This window comes from Sebastes umbrosus, chromosome 10 (genome assembly GCF_015220745.1).
Source record: "Sebastes umbrosus isolate fSebUmb1 chromosome 10, fSebUmb1.pri, whole genome shotgun sequence".
In the NCBI taxonomy this organism is placed as follows: domain Eukaryota; kingdom Metazoa; phylum Chordata; class Actinopteri; order Perciformes; family Sebastidae; genus Sebastes; species Sebastes umbrosus.
The window spans coordinates 30637225-30655633 of record NC_051278.1 but is presented as its reverse complement, the minus strand read 5'-3'; the positions used below and the strand labels follow the sequence as shown (position 1 = coordinate 30655633).

General features: G+C 41.5%; 2 protein-coding genes across 3 annotated transcripts in view; both read left to right on the top strand.

The window, feature by feature from the left end:
- Window positions 1-315: 315 nt before the first annotated feature.
- On the top strand, window positions 316-4306 carry LOC119495432 (zinc finger protein 845-like). 2 transcript variants are annotated; one of them, XM_037781859.1, is made up of 3 exons: window positions 316-652; window positions 1791-2727; window positions 4161-4306. In XM_037781859.1, exons 1-3 carry the CDS (start codon window positions 472-474, stop codon window positions 4162-4164), a joined length of 1122 nt encoding a protein of 373 aa, XP_037637787.1. In that variant the 5' UTR covers window positions 316-471; the 3' UTR covers window positions 4165-4306. The 2 variants fall into 2 exon arrangements, with proteins under 2 accessions (XP_037637787.1, XP_037637786.1); XM_037781858.1 differs by lacking the exon at window positions 4161-4306 and having other exon boundaries at window positions 319-652; window positions 1791-3214.
- Window positions 4307-15364: 11058 nt separating this feature from the next.
- LOC119495796 (equilibrative nucleoside transporter 1-like) overlaps window positions 15365-18409 on the top strand; it is a 54828-nt gene continuing 51783 nt past the window's right edge. The window contains exon 1 of the mRNA XM_037782592.1: window positions 15365-15502. The gene's annotated coding sequence lies outside the window, so the exon portion shown is untranslated. The remainder of the gene's footprint in view (window positions 15503-18409) is intronic.

Here is an 18409-nt window from a genome sequence, read left to right as displayed (position 1 = left end):
CTTTTAACAATATGGGACCTTTAACTTAAACTTAATTCATTAAACACATACAGGTACATACATGAAATTTGACCTCTGCATTTAACCCATACTAAGCATTTAGGAGCAGTGTGCTGCTGTAAAACGTTTATCTATTTATTTCTGTAACTTTCTATATATATCTGTAGGTGTATTTATTTCTGTCCTGCTGTAACAACTGAATTTCCCTGCTGGAGATAAATACATTTTATCTTTACCTCTATGATCTTATATCCTCCTTCCACTGCTGTTAAATGAGAGGTAAGGACGCTGTCGTCCTGCAGGGGGCAGCAGCTGTCTGACATGCGTCAACACTCTTCTTCTGTGGTTTGTTGTTATTGTGACTTCCCTAGCTTGTGAGCTAATGCTAACAGCACAGGAACTGGACTCTGTTAAACCTGTTAAACCTCCTCTCGAGGTCGTTCCTGTTCATATAAAACAGTTATCTCTAACATGTCTACTCCGCTGCTCCTCAGGGCGTTTGTAAACGAGCGGCTCACAGCTGCTGCAGACCAGATATTTCAGGTTTTTGAAGGAACGATAATAAAATATGAAGAAGAAGCTTCGAGCTGCCAGCAGGAGATCCAGCGGCTCAGAGCGCTGCTGCTGGACGCGGTGGCAAACCACGAAACAGGTAATTTCATCATTGTTATTTACTTCTGTCAGTGTCAGACTATACTATAATTATCAGCCTAAAGGTTTGTCAAAGTGGCATATTTATGTTTATGTTAATGTTTATGTTTATGTTTATTGTCTGTAGGCTACCGTTACTGGACGTTGTGGCATTGTTTTAGTCAACAAGGGGTTAACTCACTGTTGTGCTGAAACTAGTATATTTAAATATTTATTTTTATATTAATAAATATTTTTTTTATCATTTATTTGTTTTGTTTTTTAAATAATTGATGTATTATTTGGTTGTATAAACTGACAAAATATTTATATATGAAAATCACAAGAAACCTGAACCAAAACAATGTTTTAAAGATTTAGTTTGACTAACAGCTCAACTGATTACATTCTTTTTAATTTATTTTAATAAAGACTGTGAAGTCAAAGAGGCAAAAAAGAAGAAACATTGCCTGAACTTAATGATATTCAAATGAAATGAACATGAGTTAAACACTTTACCGTGAGATTGTGAATACTTTTCTCAATATTGCAATTAGAGCTGCAACGATTAGTCGATAAATCAATTAGTCAATCGACAGAAGATTAATCGGCAACTATTAATCCAAAAATAGTTTTGTCATTTAACATTTGTTGTTTCAAGCTTCTCAAAATGTATATTTAATCGAGAAAATAATCTGCAGATTAACGATAATGGAAATAATCATTAGTTGCAACCCAAAAATATGGAGGACAGAAGCTGCCAATATTAAAAATAAATAAATGTCAAAATTATTAGAAATAAATGTAGCCATTAATTAATTGATAAAATGTGAACTAATTTTATATTTCTGTTTTAATTTGCTTCTTATTTATCTTTGTATTAATTCCCTTATTTATTTACTCTTCTGTTTAATTTTCCCTTTTATTTATTTATGTATTTGTTTTTATCAATTCTTTTATTTATTTTATTTATTTATTTATTTATTCACTCATTCATTCATTCATTCATTCATTTCTTTTTGATTTTGGCATACCTCCATACTAATAGAGATGTTGTCATGTGGCAGCATAAACAACCTATTTGGGTTATAAAACTGCCAAAGAAATAAGAATGGGCGATGCAGAAGTTTTAAAGTCTTTACTCTTTTTTTTTCCCCCAGACTTTTCTCAGTCGTCCATCTGTAAAGAGGAAACTCCCTCTGAGCAGGGCCACTGTGAGCAGGAGCTGAGCGTCTGTCAGAGGGACCCAGAGCATCGACACATTAAAGAGGAAGCTCATGAACTCTGGGCCGGTCAGCAACAAGAAGAAGAAGAACAACAACACGAGTTTGAGGATGCTGATGGCTCATACCTACCTCATTCATCTGGCTGGGAGAACAGTGTGCAGGGGGACACAAAACCGCCTCAGACAAACGGTGAAAGTGAGGAGCAGTTTCAGGAGGAAACTACAACTGTACAGTTCGTGCTACCACTCGCCTCAACTCCCTCTTCACAAACTCTGATCCAAAATGAAAGGGTCCAAGATGGCAGGGAAAACGAAAGACCTGCTGCAAGTATAACGTTGAACCAAACACAGACAGACCAAAGTCAGAGTTCCTTCATCACTTCCAGAGAATCCACTGACTTATCTCATTTGAATTCAGTTGCACCGAACTATCGTTGCTATTTGTGCGATGAACTTTTTTCCTCCAATCAGCACTTGACAAATCATGCTTTTCGCATGCATTCGAAAGACGCAGATGTCCTCTGCGCTGTGTGTGGAAAGACCTTGGAGTCCACCAAAAGCCTTAACATGCACCTTCAAACACACTGGGGCTCAAAGTGTTGTCACGTGTGTGGCAAACAGTGCAACAGCACCACGGCTCTGACGGAACACATGGCCGGCCACGCCGGGGTGAAACTGCATCGCTGTCATGTTTGCGGGAAAGAGTGCAGCCGGAAGGGAGATTTAAAGATACACATGAGGATCCACACGGGCGAGAAGCCTTTCTGTTGCTCTTACTGTGAGAAAAGTTTCACCCACAGCGGACATCTGAGGAAGCACATGAGAAGCCACACGGGAGAGAGACCGCACCGGTGTCCCATCTGCGGCAGAGGGTTTCTACAGAGCGCACACCTGAAATACCACTTAGGGACTCACGCTCAGAAATACTGACTTTTCCATCCACCTGCGCCCGTGTTCATCAAACAGTTCTTTTCTAAGTGTGAGCACTATAAGAGACATTTATCAAGCGACTTACTTCTCCTTACAGCAAAGTGTGAAAGTAACATTTAAGAGCAGCTCTCAAGTCAAGATTCAATAATTCAATGCCACATGAACCACAGTTGATTAGGATAACATGATTAATCAGAGCATGAACAGCCAATCAGAGACAATGAAAAAGTAAAATGTGTTTGTGTAAAATCCTTAAAGGGACTATTTGTAAGAATCAGAAATTACTTGTTTACAGCGACACCTATGGCCGTTAAGTCAACGAAAGTCAGCGTCCTGTTGCTGGCGCTTGTGCTCGCTCTACATAGACATGAACGAGCATCGGTCAAAACAGTGAGGTGACACACGTCAGCTAAAACCACAATATCACTCTATATTTCAGCTGCTTGGCAGTAATGTTAGCTGACCAGACGAAGGTCTCTCCATGAATCACTGCCGATCCTAGTGTTGGCTTTTCCTGCCTCAGCCTCCCGACCGCGGCCGGAGGGAACAGGGGAGACACCGGAGTTTTGGTCGGAGACGATAACATTTCTCGCTGCAGAGCCCCGTCTCTTCTCAAGACACGGGAAACCTCTGTTGGTCTGGAGGAGCTGCAGCAGTTATTTCTGCACAAACATCCACTGTACATTCACTAGATATTCTCAGAGCTAAACTAACTCTTCTGCAGTGTGGAGTGTGCGCGCATGCACGTGAGAGTGGAGCGAAAGAGAGAAGGCAGGCAGGCAGAGGAGCAGAGTACAGCAGAGACTCCGGTCCTGGAGACCAAAGCTACGGTCTCTCCCGCGTCCTCCGACCGCGGCCAACACTGTTTAACAGACGGGCTTCACTAGATAGAACTTTGTGGTTTTGGTGCTTCCGTGTAGTTTGTGTTGGAGTCTTGTCTGAACAAGCGCACATGGGACACCGACCCGCAATGATTTATACGTGTAAGAAGTTACAAACAGTCCCTTTTAATATCCCCTTAAAAACGGCTGAAATGGAAACAATGAGAACCAAATTGGAGCAGGAATCACATTGTGCAGGTAGTTATCATAGTTTGCAAGTAGGAGTAAAATGGAAGTGTTTTTTTACTTCAAGTACAAGCACTGAGGTTTACTGTGTGTTCATCTTCACTGTTGACATGACCTGTGCTCTGGTGGGAACTCATTACTCAGTAGAAACTAACAGGAAGAGTCACTGTTTTCAGTAATAACACTGCTGTTATTACAGATATTGAATGATGTTAAATTTGTGTGCTGATTTGTTGGTTTAGCTAGGACGTGCTGTACACATTGAAACAAACATATATTGTGTTCTATTCTGCTCTTTACTATTCTAGGTAATACCAAAGAACGTACTGTATATTGCCAAGAAGTGGAAGTCGTTCCATTGCAACATCACCGACTACCGGACGCCAGTAAATCGTCCGCCTAAAAAGTGCAGTACAAAAGTAAAACTAAATTATTTAATTTCTTTTGTCATATTTTACCAAAATGGCCTGTGTTAAACAATAAAATATTCTAAATATAATATGCGTTTTCAATCCAAAATGGCAGCAGCGGCTGTTGTCAAAAAAACATTTGCTTCTATACTCTTCGGTAATGCTTTAACAGGTCCGAAATGTGCTAATAATACCAGCAGATCATCCTGTTAAAGCAGTTTGTTATTCATGCTGCAGATGAGGTCACATGACTGTGTCTCTGAATGGGATGAAATTGACATTTTGGGCTTAATTACCTCCGACAGGGCCGAAGGCCTAGGAAGGAGGTTATGTTTTCACCGGTGTTGGTTTGTTTGTTTGTTTGTTTGTTTGTTTGTTTGTCCGTTAGCAGGATTACTCCAAAAGCCCGCAATGGATTTGAATGAAATTTTTTGGAGGGGTGGGGTGCGGCGCAATGAACAATTCATTTGTTTTTGGTGGCAATCCAGACAATGATCCGGATTCAGGAATTGTTTTAAGGATTCAGATTAGCCAGAACATTAAGACCTCTGGGTATAACACATGTGCAGTGTAACTGATGACGCATGACCCCGCCTCTTTCCTTCAGAGAGAGAGACAGATTCTGCGTTTTTTCACAGTCTGCGCTCTCCGAGAGCCATTCTAGTTCACATTTGTATTTAGAGCTGACTGTCTGGGGTTGGATCACCCACAATGCATTTTAGTGCTGATATAAGCCGACATGCTGATATAAGTGGGACAAGAATTTTGCGGTTACACAACATGAACTTCTGGGCAGAAACAACCTCATGAATGTGGGTGGTTAGAGGGAGAGGGAGAGGGGGGGTATTCCTCCAGTAGAGGATAATCTGCCTGTAGTGTCACTGAAAACTGCAAACACGTTTCCTGACATTTTATGTGTGCGGTCAAACTGACCCCAAATTCTCAACCCAAGTTCAAATTCTCCAAAGGAACTTTGCAAACGTGCCATTATCTGAATATTTAAGCTAATCAGTTAATCAGTCCAATTTTGGCATCGTTTCTGCATTCCTGAAGTCTGATGGTCAAGTTTTTAAAACTGACAGATATATGTCATCCACATTTTCAACATGTAACAGAGAGCTGAATTAGTTAAAGACTATCTGACCTTGCTGAACATTTAAGCAAAAAGGGAATACAAATCTGCAGCCGGTTAGTTTACATCTGGCAGCTGTTGTGGGTTTAAATGAGAACAAGTAAAAATGTATACACCAGCCTCCACTGGAGGAGTTATAGTTGTTGATAAACATGAATTAACACTTACATGCGGGATATGGGGTAACACTTTATAAAAAAAAATCATTTATAAATGGTAAGTTGATGGTAAATCTAACTTAGTCAATAGTTATTTTTTTGTTAACAAACAATGAAATGATAATTAATAATATTTACTAATTATTAGTAATGCTATCATTCGTTTGTGTAATATGAAATAATTAGTTTATAAATTCTATACAATTGCATAAGTAAACTATTTGTTGACAGGTTATTGTTACACACATCACATTTCATATAATATATTAAGTAGTTGTTAGTTATTACCAAATGATGTTTAAACCTTTAACAAATTGTTTGTAAAACATCTATGAACATTACATAGACAGATGGACCAGAAACCAATTATTAACCATTAACAAAGTATTAACTATCTATCTAAATAGTGTTTATAAATGCTTCACAAAGTATTTATTAACTATTTAACAAAGTATTATAATCATTAGTTCCAACTTTATAATAGCCATCCAAATAATGTTTATAGACGCTTTACAAACCAGTTATTAACCGTTAACAAAGTGTTACAAATATCTGTCTGTGATGTTTACAGATGTTTTACAAACAATTTCTTTAAGGTTTACAAATAATATCTTTATCATTAGCAAATATACATTTGCTAATGATAAAGATATTATTTATATTAATATTATTTATTATTAATGATAAAGATATCATTTATATTATACAAATAATATCTTTAGAAAATATATATATATATATTTTTTTTTTTTTTTTTTTTTTTTCAGACCAGGATCCACCATAGTAGATCAGACCAGGATCTACCATAGTAGATCAGACCAGGATCTACCATAGTAGATCAGATCCAAGGTGCAGGCTGTGCAAAGATGCCCCTGAGACGGTCCAGCACATAGTAGTACGGTGTGAGATGCAAGCTGGATCAGCGCACATGGAGAGGCACAACCAAGTGACTGGGATAGTGTACAGGAACATCTGTACCCAGTACGGACTAGAAGTACCCAAATCCCAATGGGACATACCACCAAAGGTGGTTGAGAACAACAGGGCTAAGGTCCTGTGGGACTTCAGATTCTAGACTGACAAGCAGCTGCTGGCTAACCAACCGGACATCGTGGTTGTTGACAAACAGCAGAAGAGGTCAGTGGTGATAGATGTGGCGATACCAGCTGACAGCAACATCAGGAAGAAGGAACATGAAAAGGTTGAGAAGTATCAAGGGTTGAAAGAATAGCTGGAACACATGTGGAAGGTCAAAGGCGACGTGGTCCCCGTGGTAGTAGGAGCAGTCGGGGCTGTGACCCCCAAACCGGGAGAGTAGCTCCAGCAGATTCCAGGAACGACATCTGAAGCCTCAGTCTAGAAGAGCGCAGTCCTAGGAACAGCTAAGATACTGTGCAGAACCCTTCTGATGGCAGAAACTGTTAAAATAACTTAATTATACTAAATTAACTAAATTATAGTATTACTAACAAGTAGTAAACATAATTAATTATAAATTAGTTGTTTGTTAACAGTAAAATAACTATTAACTAAGTTTAATTAACTTGCCTTTTATTTAAATGAGGGTTATTATAAAGTGTTACCGAGTATAGTTTGCCAGTAGGTGGCATTGCAGGAGCCTTTGTAGTTATCCATCTATGCAGCAAGTCATTGTGGGCTCATCAAACTACTACAGTTTTTCTTACTTGAGGTTAAATTATAAAGAATAAGTGTTTTTGCCCTTTGACTGTGTATTTGTTTTTATCATAGAACTAAACAGTTAAAGAGTATTTGTAAGTTATTGACAAAGTGCAACATTATTATTGCGACATCTTGCACGATCTGAGCGCCGATTCAGTTCAAGGGCAGCCGAGTGAAGACTGTTGCGAGTCAAACTGTTATCTCATTAAACTCGCTATTTCAAAGCAGCTTCTCCTGCCGGGGGTTTTAATCACGCGCTCTGAATTCCTTAGGGAGCGGGTCCAGTGTTGTTCCAAGGTCGTTTTTTAACTGCTAATTACTTCTCACTTTCATAGAAAAGCAGAAATTACATTCACACGGTCACCAGGTTTTTGAGCCATTCATTCATGACTTTGTGGTCTAATCAAAGGCCTTTAAAAAGCTCTACTTGGATCGCTCCCCAGGTGGCCTCAAAAATCTCACACAGAACAGGAGCTCATTCAGGAATCTCTGCGGTCGGGAAGCTGCTTCAGGCGATTCAGATTTTAGATCGTAAAGCTAAAGAGCTAATCGGGCCTCAGTGACCCTCAAACCTAAAACCAACTACCCTAATCTGGTTATGTAACTCCCACTAAAGACGCAGGATCACCAGCAAACACCCCCTGATCCTTGGGAACAGTTTCCCACATGTTAGCTCATGTCTAGCCTGTTTTAGAGGGGTATGGGTCAGGGGGTGTTCAGGGGGAGATAAATAGTCAACAGTAGATGTCATATAGAAGTGGTGTACATCAACTGAAAGATGGGAACCTGCAGATTAATTTGAGATGCAGCTCAACACTGTGTGTCAAATTGGTCAATTTATGAATCAGAAATAAAAATTAATTCATAAATTAATTGAATAATTAAAATAAATTGTGAGTAAATTGCTCAGAAACCCCCTTATTGTCAATCTAGCTAGGAAAGCCTAGATCTCTAGTTTGTAGCCAATTTATGTAATTCCAAGACTGTTTAGGGCAAGGGTCTCCAACAAGTAGCTTGAGCTACCAGTAGCTCGCTACCTGTGTCTGAGTGGCTCACTAAAGGTTAAAAGAATATGGACATAAATTTGATAACACAAAGTCTAATTTTAAACCGGTTTAAATTTCTATCCAATCAAATTCACAGACATTGCGCCCCCTTCTGACTCAAAATGATTATTTGCCAATCACCCAAAAATTAAACAAGTTGCGCTGCTTTCAAATTTCATGACATCAGCGACGCGGTAACATCAGGCGATGCTAGCAGACCAGCCATCGTACACCAGATTTGACAATGACCGCAGAAAATAGCCAGGCCAGTAAAAAGCAAAAAATATACTATTTTAATGAGGAATGGGTATTGACAAAATGTGTGTGTCTCATTTGCGGTGCGAGCATGTCAGTCGGTTAAAGATCTAACGTCGAGCGCCACTTCACTAAAGTCCACGGCAACTTTTCACGGGACATTCCGGCTGGTAGCAGTTTACGAACGGAGAAGGCGAAGGAGCTGAAAACAACGCTTAAAAGACGACAGTCTCTGTTTACCAAACCGACGAAGAAGGCCAATGCTGCAGCAGAGGCTTAATTTAAAGTGGCGCTCATTGAAAGTAAGACAGAAATTATGTCTGCTATCGGCGACGTGCAACTTGGTGGCGCTATGTGTAGCTCTCGGCCACTATGGTTGGAGACCCCTGGTTTAGGGACCCCAGTATGAAGAAATATTCAAACACACCATTTCAGTATAGGCGAAAATAACACACTTATACTGCATGCAAAAAACTGCATGGTTTTTGCCCCAAACTGCATGTGATTATCATAAAGTGGGCATGTCTGTAAAGGGGAGACTCGTGGGTACCCATAGAACCCATTGTCATCCACATATCTTAAGGTCAGACGTTAAGGGACCCCTTTGAAAATCACCATGCCAGTTTTTTCCTCGCCAAAATATATCGTTACTTTGCAGCGTTATTTATAGCATTCATCCTGATAAGCTGGCATGACATTGTTGGTAACAATGGATTCCTTAGGTTTTGTAGTTTCATATGATACCAGTATCCAGCTTTAAAAGTGAGCCCGCTGCAACCTCTGAAAGACAGAATTTAGCGTCCGTTGGAGTGTGAGGGAGTTGGGGATTCAATCACCCAAATCTAAACCAGATGATTTGTATACAACACCCTCAGCTGGCCAAATCAGTGCTGAATCATAGACCAAATTGTAGACTACTAGTGTATATCCACCTGTATGTACTCACAGTGGTATTTGGCCCATGACTATACAGCTGTTTGAGAAAATTACTCCATACTTTTCTGAAAAAAAGGAGGGCAAGAGGTTAATCTTCTGTGAAGTAAATATGTGAAACTTACCCAAGGGAACTGGAGGGATTTTCATTTATGTGGGTCAGGCTGTGTGTGTGTGTGTGTGTGTGTGTGTGTGTGTGTGTGTGTGTGTGTGTGTTTGTGTGCAGACTGCAGGGTGTGTGAAAAGTGACATTTTGCACCCACGAGCTGTTACCAAGAATTCCACGGGCACTCGGCAATCATCAGGAATTCCACCGGCCTTCAGTTGCATAACCGGGTCATTGAGTTACTCACCAACCGGGGAGGTCTCTGCAAGTGAGCCCCAAGTATTTGACGGGAATCCAAATGTACCGCAGGCGGTGGATGGAGGTGATCCAGGGGAGTCTCTGGTGCAAAGGAGATTGATGGAGGGGGAGATCTGACAGGATAATCCTCCTGGGTCAGGGTTTTGATGTGGAACAGAACAGCAAACATCTGGTGAATGTCCTCTAGAGACTGAGACACACAAACACACCAACATGCAGGGTGTTAAGCAATGGGAATACAATGTGGGTCGAGCTGAGCGTTACTGAAGTTCTGTTCATTGTTTTCGCGCATCTGTTTAATGTGGGAGTCGACGGGAGGAGAAGCTGTCAGACAAAGTGCAGGAACACGAACAGTGATTACATTCTATGAGTTTAACGGATAGATACTGATGTAGTGTTGAAGGAATTTGTGTTATTTACATAATCATTGTGCTGATTTTAATCAATATATTCTCTTAGGATCAGAAAAGTATATTCATCACAGGAACAAAAAGAGAGAACACGCCCCATTCCATCAGAATATACGAAAAGCTTAAAAGATGATGACGAGAGAGATGCTCTTGTCTGCGTTCTGAATCCACACCCTTCATATTTTCAGATCTGTATTAGGTTTTGTCTGCAAATCTGAAGAATAAAACACTTTATACCTACGAAGTACAGTATTGTTCTTCAGTGTCTCAGTGTTTGGTTCCTATGAACCTATCAGTGCTCATTTATTGAAAGTTCTCTATACGATATCCAGAGCATTAATATAGCAGCAAACAACTCTCAAGTCCATTTAAAGATATACTGTAGAGGAGTAATATCTACCTGAGCAGAGAATGAAGTCTCTCTCCCTCTGTGTGTTGCATCAGAGCTTCTCCGTGCTATGTTGACATCGCCGGGCCGGCCACACATGCTTTTACTGCATGTTAGTGCATGTGAGCGTGCCCCACTGGCCCAGAATGAGTTTTGGAGTGTGCGGGCCAGCTTTTGATGACGTAGATTAATACAGTGTTTTCCACAGGATTTTGAGAGACTGTGGTGAGTGACCTCGGAACCTCTCGGGGGGTCCGGGGTCATGCTCCCCCGGAAGTAAATTTTTTACATTTTAAAGTACAAAATTTCATCAGCCTGGTGCACTTTGTTAACAAGATTATGAAGAACGTTGCGCTCTGGTAAACAATTTAATCATAAAGGTTGTATGGTTATGAATGCTGATGGCAAAAAGTCACACAGCATAAGCAACGAGATGGGGTGCCGACATTGCCGCAGACCCCTCGTACTTAGGACGGTCCGCTCCGGTTTACAGTTGCGCCGGGAATCCTGTCCCTCCCCGCAGGGAGAGAGGGCGCACTGCGCAGTGATAACTCAACAGCCCCGGGCAGCAGTGAAGTCCGGGCGAGGGACAGTCGGGACTTTCCAATGCACCCGTTGAGGGTCAGCCCACCAGTTGAGAAGCGTAAAAATATTTTGGCTTCATTATGAAACTGTAGCGGGCTGGGTTTCAGATCACTGTGATTTCATTTAAATTAGGCTACACAATGGTTGATTATGATTAGATCCACAGCACACTTTGCTTTTATTATCGGGCATCAACCTCGTGTTTACGCCCCCTACTTCCACCCATGGTTACAGCTGATAACGCCGTCCCGACTGACCCCCCCCCTCAGGTTAAAGGGACTGTTTGTAACTTCTTACACGTATAAATCATTGCGTTGGTCTGTGTCCCATGCACGCTCGCGTGTGGCTACGCTGTTCAGACTCAGACTCCAACAAAAACTACACAAAAGCACCAAAACGGCAAAGTTCTATCTAGTGAAGCCCGTCTGTTAAACAGTGTTAACTCTTCCTGCTTCAGCCTCCCGACCGCGGTCAGAAGACACAGGGGAGACTGTAGCTTTGGTCTCCAGGGCCGGAGTCTCTGCTGTACTCTGCTCCTCTGCCTGCTTGCCTTCACTCACACACACCGCTTGTTCTCACTCACTCTCTCGCTCCACCTCTCACGTGCATGCGCGCACACTCCACAGTTTAGCTCTGAGAATATCTAGTGAATGTACAGTGGACGTTTGTGCAGAAATAACTGCTGCAGCTCCTCCAGACCAACAGAGGTTTCCCGTGTCTTGTGAAGTGACGGGGCTCCGCAGAGAGAAACGTTATCGTCACCGACCAAAACTCCGGTGTCTCTCCTGTTCCTTCTGACCACAGTCAGGAGGCTGAAGCAGGAAAACACAGTATCAGCATGGATTCATGGAGAGACCTTCATCTGGTCAGCTAACATTACTGCCAAGCAGCTGAAATATAGAGCGATATTGTGGTTTTAGCTGACATGTGTCGCCTCACTGTTTTGAACGATGCTCGTTCATGTCTATGTAGAGCGAGCACAAGCGCGAGCAACAGGACGCTGACTTTCGTTGACTTAACGGCCACAGGTGTTGCTGTTAACAAGCAATTTCTGATTCTTACATAGAGTCCATTTAACACTGTTAAAAATGAGTTAGAAATGCTACCAATCTCGCATTTAGCACCTTTAAAGAAGTCCGCACAGAGAGAAGAAAACCACAATAACAGAAGAAATCTGTTTTTATTTTGCAGCCCATCTGATCCCATTCACGCAGTAGAAGTTTTATATCCATGGTGTAAATTCAAAGACAGTTTGTTTTGAGGAAGACCTTGAGGAAGGCCAGATGATACATTTGCCTCATTGTTTACCTTCTCTTGCTAATCCCAGTATATATATAAATCACGTGCTGGACCTTTCATGCATCGAGGAGCTCTGCTAATAAAAGCTGCTGCAGTTGTTGCTGTGGGAAGATTTCCAACACCGTCGTTTCCTCACACTGTTGTCCTTTACAAATCTGCTGACTGGATCAAGTTATGTGTGTCACTTGTCATCTGTTACCTTATTTATTGAGTGTGGTTCACTAAAGGACTTTAGCCAGGAACATGAATAAAAAAATGTGATGCAGGCTTGTGAGATGTAGCATTTCTTTCTTATATCTCATAGGAGAAATAAATATAGGCAAAAGTTCTGAAAGAAACATATACCATCCAGATTACATTTTTGCATAACATAATGAGGAAATATTTTAAAATAATCGCAAATAGCTTAAATAGAACATATCTGCAAAATGTTCACTGACAACATTTTTCATTGTTCTTGTTCTCTTAAGCATGATAAAATTGTTTCCATGGTTATGTTTAGGCACTCATCACGTGGTTAAAGTAAGGAAAAGATCATGGTGTTGGTTTAATATTTTAAATGTCAAGTCAGTGACTTGAACCATGAGACATTATGTGTTTTCTTTATCACCATTTAACCCAATCCAATATTTTGCCCCAACTTTAAAGGTGGCGAATTCAAAATTCAGACAGCATTCAGCGCATTAATATAGCTGCAAACAACTATTGTCTATGTAAAGATATAGAGGAGTAATGTCTACCTGAGCAGAGAATGAAGTCACTCTCCCTCTGTGTGTGTTGTAATCGGAGCTTCTCTGTACTCTGTTTATGTAACCGGTCCGGCATGTTAGTGCACCATCCAGTCCCCCCGAGTCATCAATCAATTCATCAATAAATGCATACATACATACATAAGAAATAAATGTAAAAATAAATGAATGGATTTAAAATGAATACAAATAAATACATAAATAATCAAAAGGGAAAATTAAACAGGAGAGTAAATAAATAAGGGAATTAATACAAAGACAAATAAATAAAGAAGCAAATTAAAGCTGCAGCGGGTAGAAATGGAGCAAATATGATGAAAAAAAATAGTTATTTTTATAAAACGGTCGCTATATCCTTACAGTAGTACATGAGGCAGGTAATCTGAAAAAAATCATGTGCCTCTGTGTCCTCCGGTGTCCTCCGATGCTCCTAAAGGCATCTGCAGGATTTCACAGACCGGAGGAAAACAACAAGTCAGAGCCAAGCCGGAGTCTTGCCGTCTCATCTTATAGTGTACTGTTTAGCTGTAAACAGGGCTGGACTGGGACAAAATATCAGCCATTTGTGCTATGTGTACCATGTTGTGTTGAAGGCTCTGTTCAAGGAAATACCTTCAAATGTGGTTGTTTTGAATACTTGCCAACCTTGAGACCTCAAAAATAGGGAGGATTTCAAAACCAAAGTGGAGGGTCTGGGGGATGTCCAGAAAAATTTGAGTTTCAGAGACTTTGTTTCCTGAATTCTGGTGACTTTAAAACAATAAACCCACATGGCGCAAATACGCTGGCGATGCGCCGTTATGTATCACCATTATGAATCTCCCAGAGAACCTGATATGGAGAGGGCAGTGGAGAGTACCGGCAGCTTGCGAGAAGCTCCGGTACGCATGAAAAAGTCACGGTACGCCAAGGAGTAAGATGAGTAAAATACTGTGTACCGCTACGTACCAGCCCACTTCGAGCACTGCTTATCTCTCATGACATATGTTGAGCCAGACAGCCCATAACTATTAACCGCAAACTCTACACTCCCTCCCTCATCTCTCTACCTCTCCTCCTCACTGTGGCCGCCCGGCACAGAGCGATTGGGCCAGCCCAGTGTCAATTAAGGAAAAGAAATGGGCCGATTTACCTGTTTTATGGGCCAAAAAAAAAAGGACATACGTCGACCCAAAAGGACGTCGGCCCACCGGGAAAATACCCGGTATGCCAGATGGCCAGTCCAGCCCTGGCTGTAAAATGACAAAGTTTGTGACTTGGCCGCCATGTTGAGATCAGCTGAGGAAATACCAAGCACCGCCCACCAGCCGGGTCACACGTTCTCATTTTACAGATAAACAGTACACTACAAGATGTTTCTAAAAACATTTTACATGAAAAAGAAGTATTATAGTAACAGAATATTGATTCATATTTGATCAGCGCTGCCTAGTTTGACCGTTTGATCGGAGCTCATGAGTAATTGACAGCTGCCTCTGTTGAATGAACAGCCAATAGGAACGCTCTCTCTCTGAAATGACCTGTGATTGGTCAGAAAATTTGAAAGCCTGAAAACAGAGCCATGAGGAGGGGCAGAAGTCTAGTTTTCTCTCAGAACACTTGAATTACAATATGCTGAAAGGTTATTATGGAAGTTTTGCCCGATGATGCCAAAAACATACTGCCACTTTAAAGCAGAAATATCAATTTATGTCACATTTATTTTGTTTTTGATATTATTTTACTACATTTTATGACATATTTATTTATTTATCGAATCATTTATTTATTGATTGATTGATTTTTGATTTTGGCAGCTTCCGTCCTCCATGTACAGAACCAGTAGTTCTATGAATAAAGACCTTTTGACTAGGTATTTATGTCCTCTCTCTCTCTCTCTCTCTCTCTCTCTCTCTCTCTCTGACCCAGTATCTGGCTGTGGACTCTGACGCATGATGTAAATGGATTAAATAATCTGGTGGTTTTATTTGTAAAAATCCAAAGTAAGCAGCTGGCCTGCTATTTGTCTGAATCCGGACCAGTCGGAGACCCCCACCCCCCGTCTCTCTCTCTCTCTCTCTCTCTCTCTCTCTCTCTCTCTCTCTCTGTGTGCCAGCTGCTGCATGACTGCGGAGCGTTGAGTTGAGTTCTCCTGCTGAATGAGACGCGACCAAAAACAGACGAATGAATGCATGAGCGCTGTTGCCCACGAAGCGACGTGCTGCTCACATATGAGGGCATCGCAGGCCGGCTGTGTGAGGGGTAAGTGTGTTTGTCATGCGTCGGCGAGAGAGAGTGTTCAGACTGCTGACACAGCCGGACGAAAATAGAGCCCGGTGGGGGGGTGGGGGGGAGTGTATGGGATGGATGTCCACACAGTGCACGTTGCTATTCTCTGCTAGGCTAATGCAGATGTTTAGTTTGCTGCTGGAGCTCCAGCTGACACGGTGACAACAAGGTCAAAGGGTCACACTAAATCGCAGTACGCTGCTCTGGACGTGACCAGAGCGCATCACGGTGCTGCTGAGTGCGCCATGCAGCTGATGTGAGACCAAGGGCATCTGCTGATAGCTATACTTGATATGTGATATCAGACAGTCTATATGCATGCATGCTGCTGCTGCACGGTTCTATATTAAGACGTGGAATATAGCTCTTTCTGTCCATAATCCAGCATGCCATGTTGTGATAGCTGCAGAGGAAGTTGAAAGCTGATCTCGCTTTGGAATCTAAAGTTGTTGTGGGCCAGAGGTTGAGACTTGTACACAGTCTGAGTTGAGGCATCGCAGCAGGTGACAGTGTGAGAAGATAGATCCTCCTCACACACACCTCACAGCAGGGGGCAGCATGAAAGAGCTCCGAGAATAGACCCCACTGAGCTAAAAACCACTACTGTACCATGTAAACACTGTTGTGCTATGTTTTCAGTGCACACACGCGCACACACACACACACACACACACACACACAATTTCAAACCCCTCTCCTCAGTGTGCTTGATACAATGTTGGTGGAGTGTGTTTGATAACTTTGGGAGCTGCTTGCTTATCAGCGGTCCTGGGGCCTTTGAGAAAGCTGCTATTCTCACGGTGATAAGCTGTTTGCTGCTGATGTCAGTTTTCACATGCAGTGAGCAGCGTTGGGCACGTAAAGAGGAGAAAGTTCAAGACGCTCAGCTCAGGTTCAAGAAGCTGGAGCTGCTGGTGCTGAAACACTGCTGGAAGATTATGACCATTATAATTGGTTAATTGACTGGTTAATTGTTTTAAAGGTACAGTGTGTAGGATTTGGTAGCATCTAGCAGTGAGGTTGCAGATTGCAACCGATTGAAACTTCTTCCGTGTGCGAAGCGTGTAGGAGGAGAACTACGATGGCAACGTGAAAAGGTGAATGGCCCTATCTAGAGCCAGTGTTTGGTTTGTCCGTTCTGGGCTACTGTAGAAGCATGGCGGCCGGCTCCATGAAGAGGACCCGCTCCAAAGAACGTATATTGACAAGAAGTGAAAGTCAGTTGTTCGTTCAATTGCAACATCAGTGCCCAGCAGCAAAGCTACGATTCCGCCATTTTGGACTGAAAGCCTACAAGCCACCTACAAAGTGCCGTACAAAAGTAAAACAACATTATTTCTATTCTCTTGTCATATTGAATGTCTCTACCGAAATGGCCTGCGTTGAACAAAAAAATATATAATATAAAATGTATTTATTTATTAAACTTTTTTGCCCGGCTGCTTCCCAGAGGAGCATAAGTGAGCAGTGGACATAAATAGAAGTTAGCACACAGATTTTGAGAGCGATATCAAACTTTTTCATGTCAAGAACCTCCAAAATAGATTACCAGTAGACCACAGACCATGGATGTAGAAGAGGGTCCAATAGAGCACAGACCATGGAGAGGATGTGTCCTGTGCTTTTGCCCTGCGTGTTAGTAAATAGCCTACAATTAACATTAAATTCTGTTGATGTCGTGCTACTAGCACTACTAGCTACTGGCCAATAGTCGGTTGTTTGGGAATAGAGATGTTAATACATCCACCACGGTACAGGCATAGTAGTTCATTTTACAACTTTTAGGACATGATCATTTAAGTGAGGGCTATTAAAGTGTATCGTAATCGTACTGGGAAGTTGATTTACCTAAAAAAAAAAATGATCCTCTGATTTACAGACGTCTCTTTATACATCCATGGCCACAGACTCTTTGGCGTTTTCAGTCCAAAATGGTGGCAGCGCTACAGCAACACCATCTAGCAGCTGTTGTCAAAAAAGCCCCGGAGTTTCGTCTCTTTGCTTCTATACACTTTTCCCGCTCCATACGTATATAAACGGCAAACAAACAAAAATACAACTATTTTAATTGTCATTTCAGGTGATTATACACAAAAGAAAACATTAATATTATATTCCATATCTGCCAATAGATCCCCCTAAATACTACAAACGGTTCCTTTAAGTATTTTATCAAATAAAAATGGCGAACAATTGTTCCAGTGTAAACTGAATACAAACTGAACCCGTTTGGGGCAGCTGAGGCCAAGGTATCCTGACTTTTAGTCCCCTATATGGGCCTACGTTTCCCATAATGCAACTAACAGTAGCATCTTTTCATTAGGCCCTCCCTGCGTGGTGAATATTGTTTTCTGTCATAGTCTAGCAGAAGAAAAAGAAGAAGAAGAAGAAGAAGTCCTATAACTGAGGCCACAGGCTAAAAGTGCCTTGGAGCAAGTCATTGAATCTCCTACCAGCCTTAACATTAGTTGTACTGTCCCTTTTTGCAGCTCTCTCAATCACCTGATCTCCCACCAGATCCTTGTGTCCCGCCGAGACAACTAGACGACTATAATTAGAAAGGTCCATCTGAAAAGCAGACAGCGGAACAGCACATAGCGTGTAGCAGGGTAATATGATGCAGTCCAGTGAAACCAGGTTCAAAAGTGTCATTGTGTTTACAAACGGACGCCCTCTGACACACAAGGTCATGAATACTGATCATTCAGGGAGATTTACGGAGTGTAAAAACAGAGCAGGAAAGACAAGAGCAGACTATCAACTAATCTGTTGATTTTTTTTTCAATTATTTGATTAATTGTTTAGTCTATAAAATATAAAAATAATGAAAAATGCTCTTCACAGTTTCCTAAAGCTCAAGTTCAAATTGTTTAGTCCGAC

Bases quoted from the DNA above. Each gene is read 5' to 3' on its own strand.
- LOC119495432 (XM_037781858.1), top strand. From the start codon at position 472: ATGTCTACTCCGCTGCTCCTCAGGGCGTTTGTAAACGAGCGGCTCACA. The intron at 653-1,790 runs GTAATTTCATCA...TTTTTCCCCCAG, and splicing joins GGTGGCAAACCACGAAACAG to ACTTTTCTCAGTCGTCCATC.